The sequence below is a fragment of the Bactrocera latifrons genome, unplaced genomic scaffold, assembly GCF_001853355.1.
Source record: "Bactrocera latifrons isolate USDA-ARS-PBARC rearing strain unplaced genomic scaffold, ASM185335v1 scaffold_63, whole genome shotgun sequence".
NCBI classification, from domain to species: Eukaryota; Metazoa; Arthropoda; class Insecta; order Diptera; family Tephritidae; genus Bactrocera; species Bactrocera latifrons.
The window spans coordinates 678782-704752 of record NW_017537301.1 but is presented as its reverse complement, the minus strand read 5'-3'; the positions used below and the strand labels follow the sequence as shown (position 1 = coordinate 704752).

Genomic DNA, 25971 nt, shown 5'->3' with positions numbered 1-25971 from the left:
TTTTCAGCAAATACGTATGTGCTATTCACTCATACGCTTTTTGCAACTACTTGACTTGTGCTTAGCTATAATCGTCACTCTCGTATTAATTTTATATATGCACGTAATTTTATTTTTGTTGTTTTTTGAACATGCTTGCAGTTTCAACTACAAGTACTTCTTTTGATTTGTCTTCTTTTACTTTTTTCATACACACAAGTGTATATACATATATACGCTTAGATTTTGTTGTTTTCATTTGTGTTTGCATGCGTTTCTAATTTCTCATATATATTGTTTTTTGTTTTGCTTCTTGCTTCTGCCTCAATCTACTGCAATCAATCACTTTTCCGGCACTATAATCTCGACCGCTACACTTTCAGCTGCTGGATTAGCAGTGATGTTGGTGATAAGCGGCATTTGTTGTTGATGCTGTTGTTGATGATGTGGATGCTGATGTTGATGTTGATTGTGATACTGCGATCCCTTCCTCTCCAGCTGACCGACATTAGCTACATTGCCTGGGGCCACGGAATTACTACGCGTCGAACGTATAGACGTGGCTGATGCGTTGCTCGCGCTGGCGCTGCCCGAATGTGACCCTGCTCGTGTGTAGACAAAGCAAATTTAACCATGAGTAAAGTACATAAGTACTTAAAATGTTGTTGTGTTCATATAGCATTAAGTGTGGAGTTAAGCATACATTTGGTTATATTAGTTTGGGGTAACACTTTCAGCTACAAACAAATTTACAAAAACAATTTATTATATACAAATATTGCATATTTAATTATTAAATAGTAAATATTTTACAGTAAAACAGTTATTTAGTACATATATTACACTGTTACAACAATTATAAATACATTCAACTATTTACAGCGCACATTTTTAGGCACACCTCTTCTATTTTTTTTTTTTGTATTGAAAAACAAGTAAATAATACAAGAAATCAGCAAATTCTGAAGTTCCTTTCATGTTTGCACTTGACATAAAAGCTGTAAATTTGCAAATTTTGTGYATAATAATAAGTTACGGTAATCGCAGCACATCTAAAGCGTCAAATTAGTTGTAGAAAAAGTTATGGTCGTGAATGCAACTGAAGTTCTAAGGAAAATCAAATCGGTAAGCTCCAAATGAATGCAATACAAACAATTAGCCGCCAGCTGGGCGAGAGTAATAAAGGTATGTCATCTTTCATACATAAATCAGAGTTATACGAGTRTAAAAGTAACGGTTTGGCTTTGTATAAGTTCTACTTACAAACATACTTGTATCATATTCATAACGTTCTAGCTTCACTCATTCGTTATTTTGGTCTTTCATGCAATAATTTAATCAAATAACTACATTTAACTCATCTTAAAAACTTTAGTAACTAACTACCGTTACAAAATTTTTCTAAAATCTTTAACGGATTTCTATACAAAAAAAAATTTATATATAAAGTATTTTACTATAATATAAGAGCTGAACTGCGTTTCTTAAGTAGGGGATATAAATAGTTATAATTTTSATAAAATCGATTTTTTAAATYTTATTTTCTTAATGTATGTACATATATTTTTCATATCGTTCCGGTAAATATTTTCGAAGTTACACGCGAATTTGAAAAGCCTTCCAGAAGTGCATTACTCGAAAACGGCTAAACCCAYTAGTCTCAAATTTGAATACRTGCTTCTTAAATATTATATATTTTTTAGTACTTCAACGAACATTTTTTCTCACCAATAAATATTTTTTATTAACGATTTAAGGCCGAAATTTTTGTCAAAATCGATTTTTAAACGTTACTTTTAGATTAAACGTTACTTTAACGATATCTGTCTGTTTTTTTGTTTTCAGATGATCAAGTTCAGAGATATAGTGGGCACCGCAAAACGTCTTGTTTCCCGGAGATCAGCTRTAGTTCCTAAATAAATAYTTTTACTAATACTAGGTCTTAAAAAACAGTTACAAGATGCCATAATAYGTGTACACATTTTTGAATCAATAAATTGAAAAGTTTTCCAGGAAATTTTCTGAAATTTTTCGGTCTTCTAACTGTATATAACCCCATACCTCTGTATTGCGTTGCGATTTTTACAATGGATGAAAATATCGATCACATGCCCCGTTCTGGACGATCTTCGACATAAAGATCAGTTAAAGAACTGATTAAAATATTAAAAATATTAAGCACCATAGTGCTAAAGCTCATCCAGCAAGTRTTAGAGAGATGGTGCTCGACATCTCTCGCGAGTCCGTTCGGATGATTTTGGTGGATATTTGGGGTATGAAACGCGTTCTTGCTCGATTCGTCCCGATAAACTAAATATTTTTCCAAAAAAAATATAAAGCAATGAATACCATCGATCAACTATCGTATTCACCACATTTGGCGGCGTGTGCTTTTTTCTTGTTTCCCAAACTGAAATTGCCGGTTCGTGGAACCCGTTTTCAGAAGGGGCTGTAGGCTGTAGGCCATCCCAAAAGTGCTTATGAAAAGTGTTTCGAGGATTGGACAARTAATTGGCGTGAGTGTATTACATCTGGTGGAGATTTCTTAAAAGGTGACAAAATAAATATTGGTAATTAAATCATTATTTTGCGTTTTATTTGTAATTTCCGAGTACAATGTATATTTCACACACATTTTGATATTATAGAACCCCATGCCTCAATAGAGAATACTTGTATTAATCATCACAAAAGTACTCATTCGCCATCATCGAGAAAATATCGACGTCGATTTGTAATAAGATATTATTCTAACTTCATTCAGGACTGAACTTGAAACACCTCGGCAATCCTGCGCCGAATATGGCAAAATAGCTGCTTAGAAGTACTTAGATATTGCCAACAATGAAGTAGCGTTCTCAGCTGAAAAAGTGACCTCCGTTTTTAAATCGACCTTTTAAGCTAGTATGGCCTCTAAATGTATCAAATATGTTTTTCTTTTTTTCAAAGGAATATGTTTCCAAACCTCAGTTGAAAGACAAACGCCGCTTAGAAGGAAATTGAATCGTTGATCCGAACTCACTATACGTCCTCAGTTATTCGAAGTTTGTCGACYTTAATAGATTCATCGCGACTAATATATGTAGATAAACATATATAAGATAAATTTAGATAAACAGATTTCTGTTGCGCCCCACCACGATTTAACGCCAGATTTTCTTTTGCCGTTGATCACATGACCTTCAAGAGAGTGATTYACTTCGAGCTCCACATTGCTAAACTACCTTTCTGTTGCTTTTATCACTGTTTCAAACTTAAGTATGACTACTATGTTGCAAGCTTTGTAATATATTCATCCAAGTTATTAAGATATTGTGTGTTAGGAGCAAGAGACTCGTAACCTAAAGGGTTTATTGCAGTTTTGCATGACCTTTTTAATGCATAATATTTATATAAAGTGTAAGGTTTGCACTTGTAAAAATATTGTGTGTGTTTGTATGTATGGTTAGTATCAAGGAGTACTTTAGAATAGTCACTGGGCATATAATCAACGGCTACTGCTACTATGTTACATACATATATATGTAAGTATGTATATAAAAGAAGTCTTTTTGTGTGTGTGCAGAAGTATTAACTAAAGAGTTCTACGGTTGCAACTACTTGGTGTCACTATGCACTTACATACAAGCATACTTTATAAGGGCTTGTATATAAGTAATATACAAATATGTATAGCAAGTGGGCAGTTAGTACAGTGTAGTTGRAAGATATTGAATAGAACTACGAATATTTGTTTTAGCTAAGACTACCAAAACTATAGTAGGTCCACTAAACATTCAAATTTAATTCTTAGCTTTTACATACAAACAACATACACGTCTGAGTGTGTGTGTATGCGGAAATGAACGCACCATGCACTTATTGGTGTTGTTGTCAATTGGGATACCGAGTACAGCTAATGCCAGCACCTTCGACTCACATACTCGCGCTTATATAGCCAACGTTATGCTTAGAGTAGGCAATTTGGAACGGTTCATTCAGAATTTGTTCGCCTTTATGGCGACGGCTGGCGGCGTGGTCAAGCACATAGCCGTCTCGATGTCGGTATCCGCATTCTCTGTGGCTGTGGCAGTTGCATTGGACTGTGGCGGTTCTGGCGGTTGTGATTGTGGTGATGGTGGTGATGGTGGCTGTTGGTGGTGATGGTGGTGGTACGTTGTGTGTGTGGTCGGCGTGTACGGCGCGTATGTGTGCGGTGCGTGCATGGTGGTGTGGGGATGCTCGAGCAGACGCGAGCAATTCGAAACGTCGCTAACACGGGAGTCACTTGAACGAGTGTTGCTCTTGGAACGCGTCATACGCCCTGCTTTGTGATCTGTTTCAAAAGAATTAGCCAATTTGGAGACATCAGTCGACTTGCAATTGACGGCATTTAGTCAGTTAATGCTAATGAAATGATTTTTATATACTTAGATTTAGAATGTGTTAAAACTGATAAGATTTATCACTACTTAGGTTTTATTATTTTAAAAATATCTTGATTGAAGAAATATTAAACATTTCTACTTATGCTTTTTTGGTTATAAGTACCTTGCATATCGCTTTTCAAAAACAACATCGTCTAGACAAAAGCCTCAACTAAATAAAATCATTAGAAAGGATAAATGATTGTAACATTTAAATAGACTTATGCTGGAAACATAGTGGAGCAAAAGCGAAAATGGTAAGAAATTGATTTTTCGCAAAAAATAAAAAAAAACACATTTTTGCGTTCAATTCACGATATTATACATATATATCGTTCCAAAACTTGTTTTGCGGTTTTATTGGTACAATAGAAACCTAACCTGCCATTTTAAGTATATCGATATGGAATATTTTAAAATTATATTTAAGTAATTAAATAGAAATCATAGTTGGACACAGCATAGGCTGTACTTAACTTCAGAATCCGAAATTTTTCGATGGCTCGATTTAATGTGGCTTTTCAGGAACTTGCGTATGTTTATGTTTTATAGTACAGTCAGCGCCTATCGAAAATTTAAAAAAAAAGTTAAGAATTTTTCGGTGACGGCATCCTGAATGGTGTAATGGTGTAATTCAAACTTATTCCGAAACAGACCAAGGAGCTGCCTAAAAACATAATGAGATTAAAAAGATTTCAGTAAAACGTCKACAAAGTAAAACTTGTATCCAGAAACTTAGGTGGTGAAAAAGGGTACCAGTGTAGTGAGAATCAATTCGGCACCTTTCGCAGCAACTCCAGTCCGAGTCAGCCTATGGAATGACTTAGGATGCCCTTCGTCCCGAGAATTACTAACTGGCTGAAGAAAATCATTAACTGCCATTTCATCCAGAAAAAAACGGTTTGGGATGTTGTGTGGGCCGGTGGAATCATCGGTAGAACCTAACTGTCAATGGCGACCGTTATCACGATAACCGACATTTTGACGCCTGAAATTGAGGCCCTTGATCTCGGCGATATTTGGTTTCAACAAGACTGGGCCACGTGTAATATCACATCGTTAGACTTCCTATGGGAACGTAAAATATAAAGTCTATATCAACGATCACGTATGTCATTCGCCAGTTACCAATCAAAATGCACGAACGAGTCATCGAAAATTGGGCTCAACCGATAGACCATCTGAGACAAAGCCGCGGCCAAAGTTTGAAAGAGATAATCCTTAATAATCCTTTTAATTAATGTTTTGGATATGAAGTTTGTCAATGCTAGACTCGTACCAAAAGCTCTTTTCCAAAAACGACTTAGGGAAGAGGTTGCAGGAAAGATACTTGGCAACTTAGTTGAGGGCATACATCAAAGGCATCATTACTGGCGATGAGTCGTGGATTTATGAATATGACATAGAAACTCACCAGCAATCTATCTAACGMCACCAAAATTCATTGAAGGCACTGAAGGCCAAAACAATCAAGACTTATAAGAAATGGATTACGCTTTGGTATTTGTACCTGTATATTAGCTCAAAAGTGATAAAATTTTAAGAAAATAGTAAAGGTTTGTACGTTAAACTGTTGGTTGTTTTGTCAGTTCCGGTTCAAATGGATTACGCTTTGGTATTTGTACCTGTATATTAGCTCAAAAGTGATAAAATTTTAAGAAAATCGTAAAGGTTTGTACGTTAAACTGTTGGTTGTTTTGTCAGTCCGGTTCAAATTTGAATCGGTTAAAAGAACTAAAATATAATTTGGTTAACTTTCAAGTGKAAATATAAAATAATAACGAWTACTGAATTCCAAAATCAAACTAGATCCAGCACKCTTCATACATATATACATGATATGCAAAAAAATAGTACAGCCCTCCTTAACCGTGTCCAACTTCGATATAGTACATAAGAATCCATTGTCTTATGTATAAATACAATGAGCATTTAATTATAGAGTACACAAAATATTTAAGCAAAATCGGCTTMCAACAAAAAATACTTAAATTTAGCAAAACCAGCATGATTTAAATAAATTGAAAATTGAAAATTAGTTACAATGCAACTAAGATATGAAATATTTGAAGTAGCTGATTCACAAAGCCTTGTAAGATACAATTACAAAATATTGGGGCATTTTACTTAGAAAGCCATTCCAACTRCTTCTTAATTTCTGCGTAGAATCGTATATTGCAAGGACTTGTGAGCACACCAGATGTGTTTTCTCTGGCAACCTTACTGCAAGGAAGCACATACATACAAAGTATACATATAGATATGTACGTAGCTTTAACTCTTTATATAAAATTCTTTAAGGAGAGACTTTTAATTGGATATTTTAATTAATTTATRAAAATTAATTTAATTTTTCAGCTATTTTTTTGTTGTTTTTTGGCATTTAACTTTCAGTTGAAATGTATGTATTTTGGATACAAACCTGTCTTACCTAACGACGGATTCGGCGAATGCGGACGTAGCGAAGCCATGCTCGGCTGGCGCGACGGTGCTCGCACCGACATACGCGAGCCGCGTCGCTCCTGGCCGTGCAAGAGTTTGCTATCACGCAAAAGCGATACGTTCATGAGACGTGGATTCGGTGTGTTGAAAATTGTCCGGTTCTCACGCCAACGTGCCCTGAGTAAATGTTTATTATTGGCGTATATTTTGTGTTATTAAACAACAACATCAAAAACAATAACAACAACAAACATTATTTGTTTTTATTATTATTATTATTTTTTATTTTTATTTTTTTGTTATTGTTTTGGTGATGATAACGATGGACGTCGGTACGGTGGGTCATGATAAAAATAGAACAAAAAGAAATAGAAACAAAACGAGCTCGATCAACGCAATTCAAGCAAATTATATTTTAATGGTGATTTTTTAATTTTTTTTTTTTGTTTTTTTTTTGTTTTAGTTTTTGAAAATAATTACACAACAATTCGTATTAATAATTAGTATTGAATTTTAAAGCGTTTGCATTTATGTATGTATGTGTTGTGTGTAATCATGTATGATGAACTCAAAATCTTGGCATTATACAATTTATATGTATGTATGTATGTGTGTATGATTTGTGTTAATTATTGCAACAAATTCTAGGCGACACGGCGTAGTCAATTCAAAAACATCAATATGTAATCGTAAGTTCRTAGCTAAAAATTCGATCTGTAGCGGTTGAAAATTAATATGCAGAAAATAGATAGAATTCGAAATTTTTGGTATAGATGGAATAGAACTAAAGGGAAATTAATTTGTAAAGTAACTAAAAAAAATTGTTTAATAGCAATATTGAATTTGAGATTTTTTTACTGCAATATGTTTGAGCAGGAAAAAATTTAATTTGAATTAAAATCAAAAAAATCAAATTTTGCAACACAAATAATATTTAGTAAGGCTATTCACAGAAAAATAATAATATTAAATTTAAAAAATTTAAATAGCAAAAAAAATTTATTTTTTTAGCTACGCTCACGATACTTTTTTCTAAAATTGTTTTTTGTTATCTATTACACGTATACTTAGGTTAGAAATTACCGTGAAGGAACAATAAAAACATGTAATCCACTAAAAGCATAAAACAATATTGATTTAAAGTTAATATTAATATGTTTGCCTTATTCACTTCCGCCGAGAGGGATTCATAGAAAGATTTTTATTTTAATCGAGTACTTATAATTTCAAACTTCATTGAAACATAAACATAGGTCTTGCTAGGGATCGGTTATGGGAATCAGTGGATAAAAACTTGTTTAAAATGGCTTACGACCCAGAAAGAAATCAGTAGGCCGAATATCGTGGCAAAGGTGAGCCGAAGCCGAAAAAAACACAGGTCAAAAATCAAGGTTATGCTGACAGTTTTCTCCGGAAATTGACTTCGCGAACTGTTTCGAGGAATGGAAAAAACGTTTTCACAAGTGTCTTGGAGCCAAAAAGAATAAATTTTGAATAATAAATCTCCTTATTCTTCTTAAKGACTATTTGAAGAATAAATGATATTAAAATTGTGAACAAAGTCTTACTATTTTTCGCCCATTGTAACATAACCCCATAAAAATATTATACGATACAAGATTTTGAGAAAMTAAAGCTTTGAGATAGTTCAATAGCCTAGATAGTCAAAGCGTAGAAGAGAACATTAAACTTTCCAAGAAGGAAAGAAATTAATCGCTCATAGACTAAAGTGGGATTTTAAGGCATCTCTCTAGCAAAAGTCCCTCAGAAAGTTTTGGCAAGATAAGCACTTGATTATTTCGTAGTTAGTTAATAATTACTTGCGATCTGATGCTAGCGGAAATTTCAAAACCCTTCTATTTACCAAATGCCATAAAAATGTGTGCTACTTGAAATGCGTCACTCAGTTGTATATTTTAAAAATGTCCCTAAACTCTCTCGTGAGTAATTTACCGTATTTCGGCAGATGTTTCATTTCTTTTGTTTTATGTTTTAGTGATTTTCTTATTGRTTTACTTGCATTGTGTACATTTAACAAAACTTGTAACACGTATGTAGGTAGAGTTTTTTCCAAACGGAAAATGACATAATCGCTCTCGGTGCTGGTGATTATTATTGCAATAAGCAAAACAAATAAAATTATATATTAGTAACAAATGCCAAAAAAGGTCATTTAGGAAGTGGACGTTTATACAAAATTGTATAAATATGTACTTTTGTATTGAAAGTATTCGAAATATTACTCACTGGCTAAATAATCGAAGGACGACACAAATTATAATAAACATCAATGCCATTCCTACCAGTACGCCAATCATTGCTGGATCAATATAGGTCTCTGGTCCACGCTTGTCGCCACGCCCTATTTTGATGAGAAAAATGAATTTATTTTATTTATTTTTTAAATGCATTTTATTATTGTAAAAGTAAAGGGAAAGAACAAAATGGGTAAAAAGTTTTTGGAAAAAAAATTAACAGTTTCCTCAACTTTTTGTCTTTTTAAATACATTTTTTTTGGTAGAGCTTATATATTATTATATCGTATAAATGTGAAGTGCTGCTATTTTATTCATTTGGAGTAGTTACCCTTGCATTCGACTGTTCCATCTTTGCCCCAAAAAGGCATCATTTCATAACGGCAAGCGCATCGTCCATCACGGCATTCGGTTTGATAGTGTTTCACCTCACATTGTTCGTTAAAGAAACAAGACTCATTCACAGCAGCCTCTGAAATGAACATATATTTTACTCTATATAGTAAACATCTAGGCATGGGAACGAGTTCGATAATATGTTTCCGAAAKAAAACTTTAGTAATCGTTGCTTGCCTTTAAGAACATTTTCTCTCTGAATTTTCCACTCAGGCTAAAGTAATTATTGAAGACAATAGTGACCCTCGTTGAGTCTCAAAACTGACAAAGTTTTCGGTGTTTATGGTAAGCATCTCTTTCTTTTACACTAAGAAGAAAGACTTAATGAATCAGTGGTTTATTGTGAGATTTTTCACTTTATGKCTTTGTGGAGTGAGTTCGCCCAATTTTTGTAGATATTTAATTAGTTTTCTGACTCCACTTATTTTTAAATATTAGCTTTGTACTAGGGATTGCAGTAAATTTCAGTAAAAATCTGGTAACTGTTGATTTATATTCTWTTGTAAACTCCAGATTAAGGTCATTATTAAGGAATTTAATAATCTCTGAGTTTCGGAAGATTTTGCAAACACGCTGGTAATATTGGAAAATAGAATTGTCTCCACGTTACCCAAAAAAAAKATGWTTTTTAGGTAAAAAAAAAGTATTAGTTCTGTAACTACATCATTAAAATTTGTTTTTGAAAATTTTGAACGTTTATTTAAGAGCAACATGTTTTGTTAAAAGTATTACCCATCTGAAACTATAAACAATATCCCTTCTTTCTGACAATATGGGGATTCCATTCAAACAGAACTGCGCTACTTGGTGTCTAGTATTATTGTGAACCGTATTCCAATGARAGCGTTCTGCATMSACCAGAACATATGATAGTCAGATGTGGTAAGAACTCGTTTAGAAGCCGAACTTCCAAACCGCTGATTTCCAAATAGTTTATAACATGTCATGATGACAAATGTTTGCCTCGTATCAAGTCGTATATTTGAGATTTTCTCGGCCTTCTTCGCCTTTCTAAAAAAACTCACCACTTTTGGCAGGTTCGTTCAGCTAGAGCAAGTTTATCACAAACTTTAACCAAAATACGATGTCTTTTGATTGAAATTTTCTTGGTATTAATGAAAAACACTTGTTTAAGGACAAAGTGCGACATATTTATTGAAAATTTACTCTTCTAATGAATGATGTATGTATACCGTAAAGACGGACACAATAGCTTTCCCATGCTCGGAATATTGGAACAATGTAGTAATAACCAAACCGCACGAATTAATTTTTAGACCCAACATTTGTATTCAAAGCTTTCAAAATGCCAAAATATATGTGTGGTCAGTCTTCTCTTTTYCAAGGCCTTAATTTTTCCTTCTTTTGTCAATTGAATTGGAATTTAGCTTATTGTCTTTGGATTATTATGGACTAAAATTTTTGCGCCACATATGATTTAAARTACCATTCGATAACACTATTTGTACCAAAGAATTAGTCTTAGTACTACGAAGAATATTTATGTATAGAATATATTTTGTAGTAAATCTTTAATTTTAAATAGATTGTGAATCATTAAAAATTCAACTACAACCAACCTTTTCCACATTTATCAATATGATTGGTCACTGGTAAGTCCTCAGTGCATTGACATGACTTCTTTTTAGCATCACAAATGGAACCTGGAAAGCCGCACTCCAATGTATTCTCACACTTATCACCGAACTTCTTTTGTCCTCGGCTGGCATAGTCTATAAAAAAAGTGCAACTTATTAGAATAACAGTGCAACAGTAATTCTGCTATTTTTACCGCACAACGCAAATGTATATATAAATATATATATATGTATATATAATGTGTGTGTGATAGCTTCATACTATATTTAGCAAATCAATGATTTTTTTAATACACATACATATGCTTAACAATGTAAATAAGCATTAAGGCGGCTCTGCCAGCCAACATAGTAGGAAATGCGGCACACCACTGCGTATGAGTAACCAAAGCAAATGCTTCACATAAAATACTTAAAAATTATATAAAATTATGTGCGACCGCACCCTAAAGTGCATGCATAATGCGTCATATGTGTTTTATTTATATGTACATATGGTGATATTATGAAATTTTATTTCCGCCATAATTCGCCCCAAGGGTCTGCATGCGCAAATGTGCATTTCTATATAAATATTTATGTATGTATATGCTATATATAGACACATATATTGTATTTGTGTGTTATCGTTCTCTGTCTGCGCTTGTGTGTGTGTGTGGAAAAAGAATGATGATGACATTTYGTGGGCTGCATGCTGGCCGCCGGGGAAAACAATGGCGTCAATTTTATAAAAAGGCACAGCATCAGCGATTCCGAAAATGCCAACACCAGCAACAATAGTGTCATATTCAAAAGCAAATACCATAAGGATGCACACAACCGCATTTGTGTGCGTTCTTGTGTGTGTGTGTGTGGATGAGTAACCCGTACGTTTAGTATGCAAACATCTACTTTAGGTTCTTTTACAACACACACACACGTGTGCATACTCGCTTGTTCTTGCGCCTGTGTATGTGKGTTTTCAAGTGGTTTAGCTTAATTTTATTGTCTTACGCTACATTGGTTTTGCATATTTGATTATGCAGCCACACCGCCATCCATTCGTGTACGTGTGTATGTATGCGGCTGAATTACAAATGTGCATTAAAATTCAGTTATGTGGCAGATACGTGTATGCATTTAAGCATATGGCTTGGTATGAGCTCAAGTGGCATCAAAGATACAAATCTGTGGTGACCTGGAAATTGTTGCTCTACTTTCATCCACTACTTGCCTTTGTGTTTGCTGTTTTTTTTTTTCTTGTGTCGTTTTGCGTTTTTATCTTCTTTTATTCACAAACTGAAATCGGCTTTAGAGATAGTTTCAGCTTTTTAAAGTCGACTTAATTTTGATAATAAATAAATACCATTGTTTATCCTTTTGTATTTGATATCCTTAAGCTGTCTTTTACTCGGCKTTTGGTTTACTTTTCTTTAGAAATCCGTCTTTATCAAAAAAAAATGCCAGAAGGTCAAAGAAAATCTTTCAAACTGGCAAAGAGCTTTAGAAATCTTCAACAGCAGCAGAATTCATTACACATACACACACCTTTTTCTTATGAGTAATGAAAAGTTATTTGTTGATTTCGGAATTCGCGTTATGTTGACTTATGGTGTTTACGTTATTTTTTTTKTTGAAAGGACTTTAAACCTTTATATTATTGAAACTCAGGATTGTATAGTGAGCTTTTGGCAACTTAAGGGGTTATAACCACTTATGAATACAAAACATGGATTTTTTTGCATTTATGTCCAACGTATACGTCTGCTTGTTGAGGAATGTTCTTCAAAAATTTTAAGTGGTAGAAATCCCCGAATTCCAKAATTCAATATGGAAGTCGAAAGAGGATAGAAATGGATTGAAGCATTAGTGAAAAAGTTGACAGGAAACGAGATTGCACCGCCGGAAGGCACAAGGTTCCTTCAAGCTATGTCGCCAACGGCGCCTCCACAGCAACCGGAACCAATTGCGGTGGTAATAGTACTACTGCCAAGCTAAMTCATACAGCGTGCTGTTGCATTCAGTTTAAGARARGATTTGAGTACATGTTATTGCAGAATACCCGATGTACTCATACTTTAGAGATCTGTGTGGTATGGSGACTAGCTGGACTGATTGACATTTAGATATCAGCGATGTGATCTTCTGTAGTTGRAATGTCTAACAGTTAGGGTTTTTAGGGGGGTGAATTATTTAGACGGCGAAGGCGTTTAACTGGGTATTAGGCTTAGCTTCTTGTGTGAATGGTGTGTGCGTGTAATGCGCGTATGRGGTCTAACCCTCGGTCACCAGTATAGAGCAGTACGAAAGCTCAATTGGTAGCAACTTCGACACGAGACCTGATCGGAAGCTKAATTCTGGTAYCACGGGGARCAGAAAYCMTTGGAGTTCGCTCCARCCTGCTCATGCGGACTGGCAMYTCGKGGAGTATCGTGGTGGTGTGTTCCCGAATGCAGGAAGAACTGACACTTTGTCAGTTGAATATGGAGCTGCATTGAAACTGGGTCTCGGACCCAGAGTACAGCAAAGATTTTAGATGGRCATCGAACCCTACCGACGTCAAGCCCGCGGAAATAAATTCCTYGTTCTATTACTGCTTGCAATTAAAATTTCGTTATTTTTATTTGACTCTTAGAAACATTTAAAAATCTGGAAAATAAGCAAATCGTCCATTTCAATTTTGTAATCATTTAATAACAATAATTCTCTAATAAACCTTATTGCATTCCCAAAACGCTCATTAATGAAATTATTGCAATTTGTACCAAGAATTTATTTATTACAACTGATTTGTGTTAGTAAATTAATGCAAAGAGATAGAGTATCTGCCTTCTACACATGCAAACATCGTATATAAATATGAAATATAATTGAAGTATTTATTTCATGTATGYAATTCAAACATTTATATAGTTGATGGGTTACACCCACACTCCAATTGAATTAACAACTCCTCCCCAATAATTAGAGAGCTTGCGTGCTTTTACTATTCAGCAATTTTCTATACACTATCCTGCTGGGAACAACACACCTTCAGCTTACGAGTCGTTAGGCTGCCTGCCAGGCATACATGATTTAAAGCACCCTCACAAAGTGGCTCACACCCACACCCGGAACCATAATCCTCGACACTTTTCYTTCTATATTATAATATTATAGACTAATCTCTTGTTTCAAGAAAACTAAAGATATTTTCCTATTGATATTATACATTTGTTTATCACAATAGTGTACATGTATATGTAAAATTGTTCACAGCATGCCTGCGTGGTTTTTGTAATGAATACCAATGTTTTCGTAGTAAGCTTGCTAACTTTGCATCACTCTATGAAATTTCCGTTACATTGCTCTTATGACTGAATGCCTACAAAGTGGCGACAGTGTTGAGTGTTGAGGTTAATTTGTTTAACACCTAAAGGTGGCAGCTTTTTCGGGATCAATAATATATGTGCACGATATCGATAGTACTGGCAGGCATAAGACATCGATGTATAATAAATGTCACACAAAATAAAGTGTCGGTAATCTGTCTGATAAATATGTGAAAAACGTGGCTTCTCCACTTCGCTTGCCGGCCTAACTTTCAAGGCTTTCGCACTTAGAAGTCCATGGACTTGACAATGATTTCACATCATTGTAATGTTCCACATCCATGTTTAACCGATTGGTCCGCTTTTATTACATTATACAAGAGCTTTCGACTGTCTGTGATATCGACACACCAAAAAAAAAAATAAAGGTTATTATTAGTTTTTCTTAATACCTTATAGAGAAGTTTTACTAAAGATGGAAATGAGACCTTTAAGAGTTAGACTTTATCCCCATACTGTACACCATCCTTGAATGAAAGGAGTTCGCCCACCTTTACGCTGCTAAACGACCCTCGGGAGACAATACGAAATCTCTTACCCTCAAAAAACTAACCTCCCTATAACTCAAATACTTATAGGAAGAGAAGCTCAAACAAACATACAGCAAAGGTTGACGAAAAGATTTTTCCATATACCGAAGTATGTGTGACTTGATCAAGATCCAAATATAATACGAGTATAAGCAATGAGAACAAAGATTTCCATAAAGCTAACTGCAAAGCTCTCACCTCTTTCTTCTCTTTCTGAACTGTTGTATGGATATTAGAAAACTAATATAAACCAGGAGAGATACATTTTAGTAACGAAAAAAAACATAGTAGGAAGGAAGGCATCGAAAAATTACTCAAAGCCGATCTGAAGTCGAAAATGAAGTGAAGACGGTTGCAATGCGGCAAAGCTACGAGTCCTATGAAAAAAGTCATATATCAATAATGTACTTATTGAAAATCGCTTCTCTTCCTTTTTCTGATCACAGCTTTTAGTATATTTTTCGAAGACTGTTTCACTAGTCTAAATGATAATCATAACTAAGCAGTTTTTTTCTTACAATAAAAATACTATCTGAAAGGCTGATCTAGGCTACAGTCATTATTTATCTCTTAAAAAGCGCAAAAGGTATTGCAAAAGCGCTCAAAGCCTTTAGCTCGTGTTTACAAACACCTTTCAATACTGAAGAGCTTGTGAAAATAAAGGATGTAATCTTCAAGGCTCAAAGCAGATGATCTTTTATGATAAAACATTGTCTTCTTTTGCGTTGTTCCATTAATCACAAGATACTGGATACTAAGATGTAGTGCTTTCCACAAGATTATCATAAGCATTGCACGAGAGAAAGGGCAGTCTTACTCACCGAATTGTGGTGTGGTAGTTTCCGGGCTCATGCTGAAAGTGTTGACTAAGAAGAAATTGTCACCATCATCGCTGTGCACCGTGGGCAATAGGAAAAGGATGAACATGGCATAGAACAGATACGAAATGGTGAAAGAGAGACGTGTTTGCATTGCACAAATCATTGACGTAGATGAACTAGCGCACAAGTCACTGCCAACTAGGGTTGGGGGTGCTGCGGCCGCGGCTGCTCGGGGTAATCGTGGCGGCAATGACTTACGCGCAGGCAACTGTGGCATCAGCGATGGCACTAATGGTGAGCCGCCACTTGGTTTCCCGAGATGTTGGTTGTTGTTGTTGCACGTAATGCCACACAGTACTAGTGATTCTTGTAGGCGCAGCATTTTCGCGGCGAACGCTTGAATATTGAATAATGAAGTGGCGAAACCACAAATTGATAGCCAGAAAACCGTTAGAAATGGCAATGTTAGGAATGCACCACTTTTAGTATTGGACTTAGTTGTGACATTGTGATTGTAATTGCCTGACACGTACATGCCGCGATCGACATCGGTGTCGTGGCGTTCCACCGGCATCAAACTATTCAAAGTCATTTCCATTTTATGTACGTTGCTGGCCATTTCACTTAAACGAGTATCCTTAAAATCGGTGTTTTCTTTATTTCGTGTTAAAGCTTTCGTAGAGTTAATTATATTTTTGTTAATTTTACAAACTACACATTTATACTTTTCTAGAATGTTTTTCTTGTCGCATTTTATAATAGCATTGCGATTGTTTTGATCGTCTAACGGCTCATAACAATGGCGTCGTGCATTGTATTTAATTGTGTACGGTTTTGTTTTTCTTTTTGTTGTTGTTATTAATATTATTAAGGAGTTGCTGTTGTAGTGTTGAGTATGCCTCTTACGATTCCCTTTGCTAAGACTATCCGGTCCGAGCCGCAGTATAACATAGACTGTTCGATAATCAGCAAGAACGGCAACATTTGCGGCGATAGCAACAACGACGACGACGATCACGAAAGCATCAGCAACAGGCGAAGCGGCAGTTGTGTGAACAGCGGCAGCAACAGTGTTTATTTGAAGCGATAACAATGGTTGATACGAACGTTGTATTTTTCTCACATTCATTCGCTAACATTTGTTTTGTATATATAGTTTAGCGTCTTTACTACGACTGCCGTGAGCAGTGGAGACGAAAGCTTTATGGTGGGGCTTTACAGCCCCATCTGATCTCATATTATGTTGTCGTCGTCGTGATCCTCATCCATTCTGTTCGATTTTTCAAAGTGGATACACTCTAATTTCCCGCTTTCAGATTTTCAGCTGTCGATTGCGCCACATAAAAAACCTGAAAGATTATCGGTAAAGAAATGAGACGGAATTTGAAACATATATATAATATAATATGCCCGTTATAATGTCAACTGTCACATATGTTACATTATCAAAATGGGAATTTACAATAGTAATTATAACCGCGTGTACAGGGATTCAATTTATCTGGTTTATTATACTCATACACAAAGTTATACAGGATGTGTRAAATAAAATAACTTTAAGATTCATTTGGAGATTATATCCCCTTGTAAGTCAGAAAAACGCATTCTTCTGTATTTTTTAGAGATATGCAAAGTGTGATCAAAGTGTGATCTATTTCGAAGTTCCTAACTTTTTTTAAAGAAACACTGCAGAAGCTTCAAACTTAATGGGACAAATTTTTTATCATTTGAAAGAATATTCTTTGGCATTTATTTTTTTTTTTTTTTAATGTTGGCTGCGGCTATTGATTGATTCGAAGTGTGGAAGGTGGCTGTGTTAAAACTCTATGCACGTCTCTTATCATTTGTAAGTCCGAGATATTTTGCGGTTGTTTTTGTTGGTAGTAACTGACCATATAAGGCCACAAGTGTACATATTTTGCAGCTGAGGATATGCACCTCTTGTATGGACTTTTCAGTAATAAGGTGAATGTTCCATTTGGTGAGCTACTATTCAAGAGCGGTYAATTGCGCTCGCAGTTTCCTGAAGGAGACAGTAGAATTGCTGCTCGACGCCAGTAGTACAGTTTTTCCTTTAATTTACTTAATAGCCCTAGGTGCCAGACCTTGTCAAATGCTTGCCCACTTCAAGGAAAATTGGAGAGCAGTGTTTATAGTTTTCCATAGCATCAGTGACGAAGTGAATGTTCTAGTCTGTGGAATTGCTCAATTGTACCGTGAAACTTTCTAAAGCTGAAGTTGTGAACTTCTTCTATAGTAGAAGTAAAAGTCTGCGCAAAAATATTATTTAAAATATTATGATCGGTCGATACGAATTTACCAGATGGTCAGGTTAAGCAGACTTGTGTTTTTATTTGCCAACGCTTTGATCTTCTACTGTAATTCATCTGACAAGCAACGTGTCAAATAACATCTGCTAATCTAGAATTGTAACTGAACTCTTTAGGTGTAAAGGTGTTTTGGATATGTGTGGCAAAGTCATTCGCTYTCTCTACATTAGTTCGGCACCAGAGAGACTTCTGTAGTAAACAATTAGTGGGCGATGGGATATCGTCTTTTTCTTTTTTCTAGCCGGGTTCCAAAAATTACTTTCTGGATCTCCTGGTTTAACAATAAACAGATACGTCTCTCTAATGACGTATCTTTTCTCTCAGCTTTGTCATTGAAGCTGAGGAGCCTGGCCCGCATATGGTTGCTCCTGTGAATTTAGCAACAGCGTGCTCACGAGAGCTGCATTTTGACTGTTTCTGATCAGCGTTTCCGCAGCATAGTCAATATCTGCCCCCTATCAAATTGTGACGTTAGTGTACACATTGTTCTCTAGTTATGTATGATATAGTAAAATATTTGCCTCTTTGCCAAGTACACTTGCTGGCGCATTAACTGCGTTATCGAAACTCATATTATAGAAAATTGTACTTTCTCTATTCTTTATTTATATAACACTACCCTTGATTTTTTGTAAATTTCCTCAGTTTTACGCTACATGTACTATATATAACTCCGTTAAATATGAATTACGCACCTTATAATATAAAATAATTTTAAGATTTAAGAAATCCATAAAAGTGATACATTTTTACCTAAAACATGTCGACATTTTTACAATAAAATTTTCCAACTTCACTGTACCAAATCGTAGAATTCTGTAACGGATGTCCGTGTTTGGTCTGCCGCCACTGTACACAGTATCCGAACGCCCTTTGTTGGTGTCAGTTTACAATGATACACATTAACACAGTTGTTGTTGTTCCCATTTTTATTTTTGGCCAAGCAAAACAAGCTGTCTAATGTTTGTCGGCAAGTAATTTCCGTTAGTAGCCCCAGGTATCCGATTTACCTAAGTAAATTTTGACGGATTTAATTTCCTACAGCTAGGCCCACCTTTTTATTTTTATTTGTATTGTGGACGGTCAAAATGAGCGMGACCAAACCGCAAGTAAACTGTTTACATTAATATAATAACAACAAAAAGTTGAGAAAATTGTTTTTAACAATTGAAATGAGAGCGTGCAACAATTCTGAAGTCATTACCACGAGTCTAAATGTCGCCAGTGGAAGATTAATTTGAATCAAAAGACAAAAAAAAATGAATATTATCACTTCAAGTTTGTTGCTCATAGGCCAAGTTTTAAATTTATTGCCAAATGTGTGCGTAGGATGAGGTCAAGTGCAAATAAATATTTGTTGTGTTTTGCTGGGGTAAAATTTTCAATGTACTCTACGTATATTTCATAAATTGTTTGGCATTCACAAGTATTTAAAGTTGAAAAAAAATAATCCACGTTGAGCAAAATATTTACATTGTTTTCCACTTTTTTATTTTTAATGTGCTCATTATTCTATTATCGCATTGGTTGCAGAAGTCGGATATCCTTTAGATAATTAATACCCTATCATATTTATAWCGAAAATGTTCGATACACATCGGTAAATCAGTCAGAGTATGGTTTCATTTGAAATTTATTTCCAAGCTATACRAAATTATATAATATTTTTAACAAAATTATGATTTTACTAAAAAGTTATTAGGAATATTCCTTAAAAAACGTCTCAACACCTGTTTATAGATGTMTTATGAAACTAGTGGGAAGTCGAAAATGTTTTTTCGTATTTTGTCAATAGATGTCTCCAGTGCTACCAAACACATTTTGTCGTACCATATAGTGTTGGATTTGGGGAAGTTGAAAAAAAGTTACAGAAATTAATGAAGAAATTCGCTATATTTTCAAATTTTTGTCTAAAAATGAACCGGCCCAAAACGTGAAATTATCTGGTTCAATTTCAGGCATCAAATAGTAGGTTATCATGGTGTGATAACGGCCGCCAGTGACGGTTACGTTCTCACTAGTGATTCACCGGTCCACAAACCACACCAAAACCTTGTTTTTTCTGGATGTAATGACAGCTCTTGAATCTCTTCAGGTTGCTCTACGTCCCAAATGCGGCAACTTTGCTTGCTTACACACCGTTTGAGCTATAAATGGGGCTTATCGCTGAATAAACTTTGGCTCGAAGGCGTCGGATCTTCTTGGAACTTTTTAAGAGCCCAAAGCGATGTTGCTTGGGAACGTCGAGCGGCTTTAGTTCTTGCCCAAGCTGTATTTTGTACGCTGTCAATTTAARATCCCGACGCAAAAAGCATATAGTCGTTCCATACCACAGTCCGARTTGCTGCGAACAGCGCCGAATCGACTCTCTACGGTCTTCGTTTACACTCTCATCTACGGATGGTATGTTTTCCTCCTTATATTCAAGTTTCTAAGCACCGAATATTTATGCCCCAGTACTTTTGACCGAAAATATCGGTCATGATAAGTGTGATGAGTGATAAGCAGTGTGTCAAAAAAGTGTTGAATCATGTCAATACTTTCCATAGGTCCCATATACCTAAAACAACGATTTCCGAACTTGAAGGTGACTTTATACCGCATATATCGGCCATGTGAGTTATCTCAATGAAAATGAGGTTTTATGTTTTACTGATAACTACCTAAAATTAATAAAAATTAATAAATTGGACGAAATCTTGACCTAGCCCCCATAAAACAAAAATGTAACATCCGGGTGACTTTACTTGATATGATTGGTAATAGTAAATGGGGTACCTTATAGAATCTCAGGGAACATTTTATTAGTATATGGCATATTCACGGTATGTTGTATTGGCAAAAATAGATAAAATCGGGTCCCATCTCCCATATACTACATACATATGTATGTGTAATGATTTATATATGATTGTCGTGTTGCACTTTAATGTCTTTCGCTCGCATTGATTCTTGCACGGTGCAAGAGTATAAAATGGTCAGTTGCTTTTGTAAACAGTCACACTAATTAAATGAGATGTAAGGCATGTTCGCTTCTACGCGGTGCATTCTGAGTAAAGCCAAATGATCTGCGGTCTTCAAGGCCTTGTAGAGCTGCTACGGACCATTGACCCCTAGCCGACACGGATTATGAACACGATAACGTGTTTGGGTTTGGTTGGAACCTGGGATAGTGGTCGAGGAATTTTGCTACCTTAGTATACACGGGCGATACTCTGCATAAAAGGCTGATGGATTGATGCCGAGGCTGCCTCCGTTCTGTTAAAACCCTGGCAGGCGTCAGAGAGCGTTCGCTTCCCTCTTCATTAGATTATTGTGGTAGGTAGAGTTGGAGATGACTCCGTCTTTGCGCTGGTCTGCGCTGTACGCAAAGTCTTAGTGACTCGAACGGGCGGTGATTACTAAAGAACCGCAAGAACGCTGGTTCCCCCTAAGTGATCGTAAGGTACTGGAAGTTGTTTTGTTTCACTACGATCTCCAAGCATATTTTTCAGATCAGAATATTTTATTTATATCAAGTATACTTTTGTAGAGTATTATAGCTTTCTTCTTGTTTCTGTTAAGTGTCATACCAAATGCTACTTGTTACTTCGACGTAAGTATGTAGATTGAAAAATCTTCGCAATCTGATGCAAAGCAAATATGATACGCATTTAGAATACAATATTATGTACACATATACATACATATTTAATTCTCGTTCTATACAAACAGAACTAATTTCCAAGAAAGTCGGAAAATTTGCCCAGCGATTGATTCGAATTGGAATGAAAGAGTCCTGGCGCCCTCAAATAATGCATTAGCAGCTAAATCACGCTCCTCTTTAATGCTCATTTAAGCTTTGTTATGCCTTGCGACCACTTTATCGAGTCAAGTGGCCCAAGCCGTTATAATTAGCGGCAAGTATATAATATATAATAACGGCATATAATATACAAATGTTTACATATTACAGATGTGAAAATATTAGAATAACAAAGGAAAGTTACCCAAGTGTGCCACACAACACCTACAAATGCACAAGTGTGTGTGCATGTATGTGTGTGTTTACGATATTATTATTCATAAATCCGCAAAGCACTTGAGCACAAAACAAGAAAGCATATATAATATTTGATGAAGTGGTAGCCACTCTTCATTTAAGTCAAATTTCATAGCCTCAAGCATACACACATTTGTATACAAATACAAATATATACGCATACATACAATCCATATAATTATGGCATAATTTATAACGGCAGCTGAGCGAGTGAGCGCTCTCTTTAGCAAGCATATAAAACGAATCGATAGGAAATTTCCACGCATGTCGCATATCGCTGTCGCGCATGGAATGTCCTGCCACACGGTGGCTTGTCACGCTCATGCATTTCACATCGAAAAATTTCAAACTGGCGAATATGAACAATATCACATTGCAAGTCGGAAGTAGTCGCCGAGCCAAAGTAAATACACACACACACACAAGAGTCGCTTTGTTGCATACACATAGGCGCATACCTATGTATATTTACATATAATATATTTTCATAATTTCGACACAATTTTACTATACCGTTAACTGCTTTGTGCGGCGTAATTCTGTCGGTCTGGCCTTCAGCCTCCAACTACGCTCAAAGGCGTTCATACAAATTGTGCCAATGTGGCACCACCGCTCAATAAATAATAAGCTGTAGTCACATTTGTTACCGTTTCAATAAAGGAAATATGTATATAAGAATATGAAAATTTGTTAATATGCACTTAGACGCTTTTATTGCTGGAAATTGCTTATAAAAACAAACATTTGTAAAAATTTTCTCCAACTCACTGCATTATTGCGACTTTTATTACTCGCTTTGTTGTTGTTGTTGTTTGTTTTTTGTTTGTGAAATTATCGATTAATTTCCCGTTATATTAGTCACCACTACACATTATAGTATCAATAGCGCAAAGTCATGTGGATGCAACTACACAACACCAACAACCATACAAATGCATACAACTACACACACACATACATACACTCACACACAGAGCAAATTTATCGGACAGAATCGTTAAGTACTGGAGGCACGTTTTATGTACTACTTGCAATTAACCGCTATAAGCCAGACCAAATTGGGCGAGTTAAATATGCCTTTATTGTTGTATTTTTAGCATCGCGCTTGACCGCTGACAAGCAGGAGCCTTTATACCAGGCGCAAGCAGACGCACACACGCACCCACGCACACACATAGGCGCCAGTGCACTGACAAGATGTGACCTACTAAGTAGTTGTTGGTCACAATTATGCCTTGCACGAGACTTTCGTTAGTTTTGCATTAAATTTCCAAGTCACAATTTGATGAAATTTTATATATTTTTTTATATTTTGAATTTTTTTCTCAATCCATTTATTTTTAATGCGTTTAATTTCTTGCTTATTCTTATAAATTGTTGTATTTTGAGATACAAYAATACAACAACAATGCGTTTCGCAAAACGGGCGTTTACCTTTTTCAATATTTTTACAACAATTCGCACAGAATTCACGCCGTAAGCGTTGCACGTTTATTTTATTCACTTGTTGTTGTTTTTTTTTAACAATTCGCAATACTTTAATGTTTTCTTTGTTACTGCACTCTAGCGCTTACTTTGTTGCTCTACTCATACCAATTTATAATTATTATTATTTATTTTTTTTTTCTGAACAGTAGGCAGCGGACATCCGCTACAGTTCGCGACAAGTTGACGCTCCTTGACAGTATAATGCGATCTGATTTGTTCTGTGCCGTTTGTAATATTTGCAAGCACCTGCGAATCCATGTTCTACTTTCGTCTCTTCGCAGCGATGCTTTTGGTTAATATTATATATAGGATGTGCAATGGAATATAAGCACGCAAGGGATTTTTGGATGAGAGTACACATGTGCGCACTACGTAGTGCTGTAAGTCCCGATCTGGTGTTTGTAGAAAATAGAAGTTAAAAGAGAAAAGCGAAATTTGTCTAGTATGAAGAAAAATGCCAGTAAAAGCGGAGGAATCATCAAGTTAGGAGTATTATCAACATTTAATTTTTCAGTATTAAATTTAAGCCAAACAAGTAAGGAAGGGCTAAGTTCGGGTGTCACCGAACATTTTATACTCTCGCATGATAAAGAGATAATCGAGATTTCAAGCGTGGTTGTGAACCGATTTCACCCATATTTGGTACATGTCATCAGAGTGTTAAGAAAATATTATATACCGAATTTTATTGAAATCGGTTGAGTACTTCTTGAGATATGGTTTTTGGTCCATAAGTGGGCGACGCCACGCCCATTTTCAATTTTTAAAAAAAGTCTGGATGCAGCTTCCTTCTGACATTTCTTACGTAAAATTTAGTGTTTCTGACGTTTTTTGTTAGTGATTTTCAACATAACCTTTGTATGAGAGGTGGGCGTGGTTATTATCCGATTTCTTCCATTTTTGAACTCTATATGGGAATGCCTAAAAGAAACGACTCTATACAGTTTGGTTGACAAAGCTATRTTAGTTTTCGAGATATGTACATAAAAGTTAGTAGGGGGCGGGACCATACMCACTTTTCCAAAAGAATTATGTCCAAATATGCCCCCTATGCTTAGTTATGACACTTTATAGGTTTTCGGTTTCCGCCATATTGTAGGCGTGGCAGTGGGCCGATTTTGCCCATCTTCGAACTTAACCTTCTTATGGAGCCAAGAAATACGTGTTCCAAGTTTCATCATGATATCTCAATTTTTATTCAAGTTACAGCTTGCACGGACGGRCGGACAGACGGACAGATGAACGGACGGACTCGTCACCCTGATCACTTTGGTATATATAACCCTATATCTGACTCTTTTAGTTTTAGAACTTACAAACAACCGTTATGTGAACTAAACTATAATACTCTCTTTAGCAACTTTGTTGCGAGAGTATAAAAATATCCTTCTAACTCCTCAGCTCTTAGAAAACGCTGATTCATTCAATTAAATTGACGCTTTATAAACCCAACTCATAGAGGCAATAAGCGCTTTGAGCTTACCGCGAATTCACTAAGGCGATTAATATTAATCCCAGCAACTTCGCTTGGTTCGCCAAAGGTGTGTCTAACTTGATATTTCAATCTCAGTAAGGCAAAAGTTGGAAGAAGTGACAAGATGATTTCTCCTTGCTTTCTCCATACAGCTTTGGCAAAAAACGCCTGTAGACCTCTTGAACAGTGCGCAGTTACAACACCTACAATTGCGATAAAATGAACTTTGCTTAGGACCAATGGTTCGGAGAAAGCTCCGGCTGTTGACCAGCACTTGCTGAACACACTGGAGGCCTAAAGGTCCAACGCCTGATAGCAAAAAAACATCGAAAAGTCGACTCACATTCAACCCCCAATTTCATTTAGATCGTACTTCTTTATGTTTCCCTTTTTAGATTTCGTTTGAGTATATTCTATAAGCTGCCGTTATTGAGAGCTTTAGCTATCGTTTCCCTTTTACGAACTTAAGATAATTTCAGTTCATTACTGGTTGTTCTTTTTATGAACTATAAAATATATATTTAATATGTTTGTTTCACATCTCAAACTTAAAAACCCGAAAATTCCGTTTTTCAGTTTTAGCAAAACACTATAATAGTTGTTGCTTTGGATCAAAACAAAAATACGAAATTCCGATTGTCGTTGGTAAATGTCACAAGGCGTAACTTAACGAAGAGAGTTATGCGGCGAGTACTCACAGGACATGCGCTGTGGCGTGTAAGAAGAGGTCCTATGAGTTTGTTGTTCTCAATATGCTTGACATAATTTTGCTTTACAAAGCATGAATTAAATTGAATAAAGTACACTTCGTTTAACTTAAATGCGTTAGGGTGGTACATAGAATCAGAGAATTGGGAACA

General features: G+C 35.6%; 1 protein-coding gene across 7 annotated transcripts; it reads right to left on the bottom strand.

Annotated features, from left to right (window-relative positions):
• LOC108975281 lies at positions 1-23968 on the bottom strand. Of its 7 annotated transcripts, none has more exons than XM_018943649.1 (8): positions 23584-23967; positions 15778-17126; positions 11059-11211; positions 9414-9554; positions 9075-9189; positions 6808-7004; positions 3795-4294; positions 497-581 (listed from the first exon to the last, which is right to left on the bottom strand). In XM_018943649.1, exons 2-7 carry the CDS (start codon positions 16904-16906, stop codon positions 3957-3959), a joined length of 2073 nt encoding a protein of 690 aa, XP_018799194.1. In that variant the 5' UTR covers positions 16907-17126; positions 23584-23967; the 3' UTR covers positions 497-581; positions 3795-3956. The 7 variants fall into 7 exon arrangements, with proteins under 7 accessions (XP_018799197.1, XP_018799196.1, XP_018799194.1 ...); XM_018943650.1 differs by having other exon boundaries at positions 498-581; positions 3831-4294; positions 6817-7004; positions 23584-23968; XM_018943648.1 differs by having other exon boundaries at positions 498-581; positions 3831-4294.
• Between the last annotated feature and the right edge of the window lie 2003 nt (positions 23969-25971).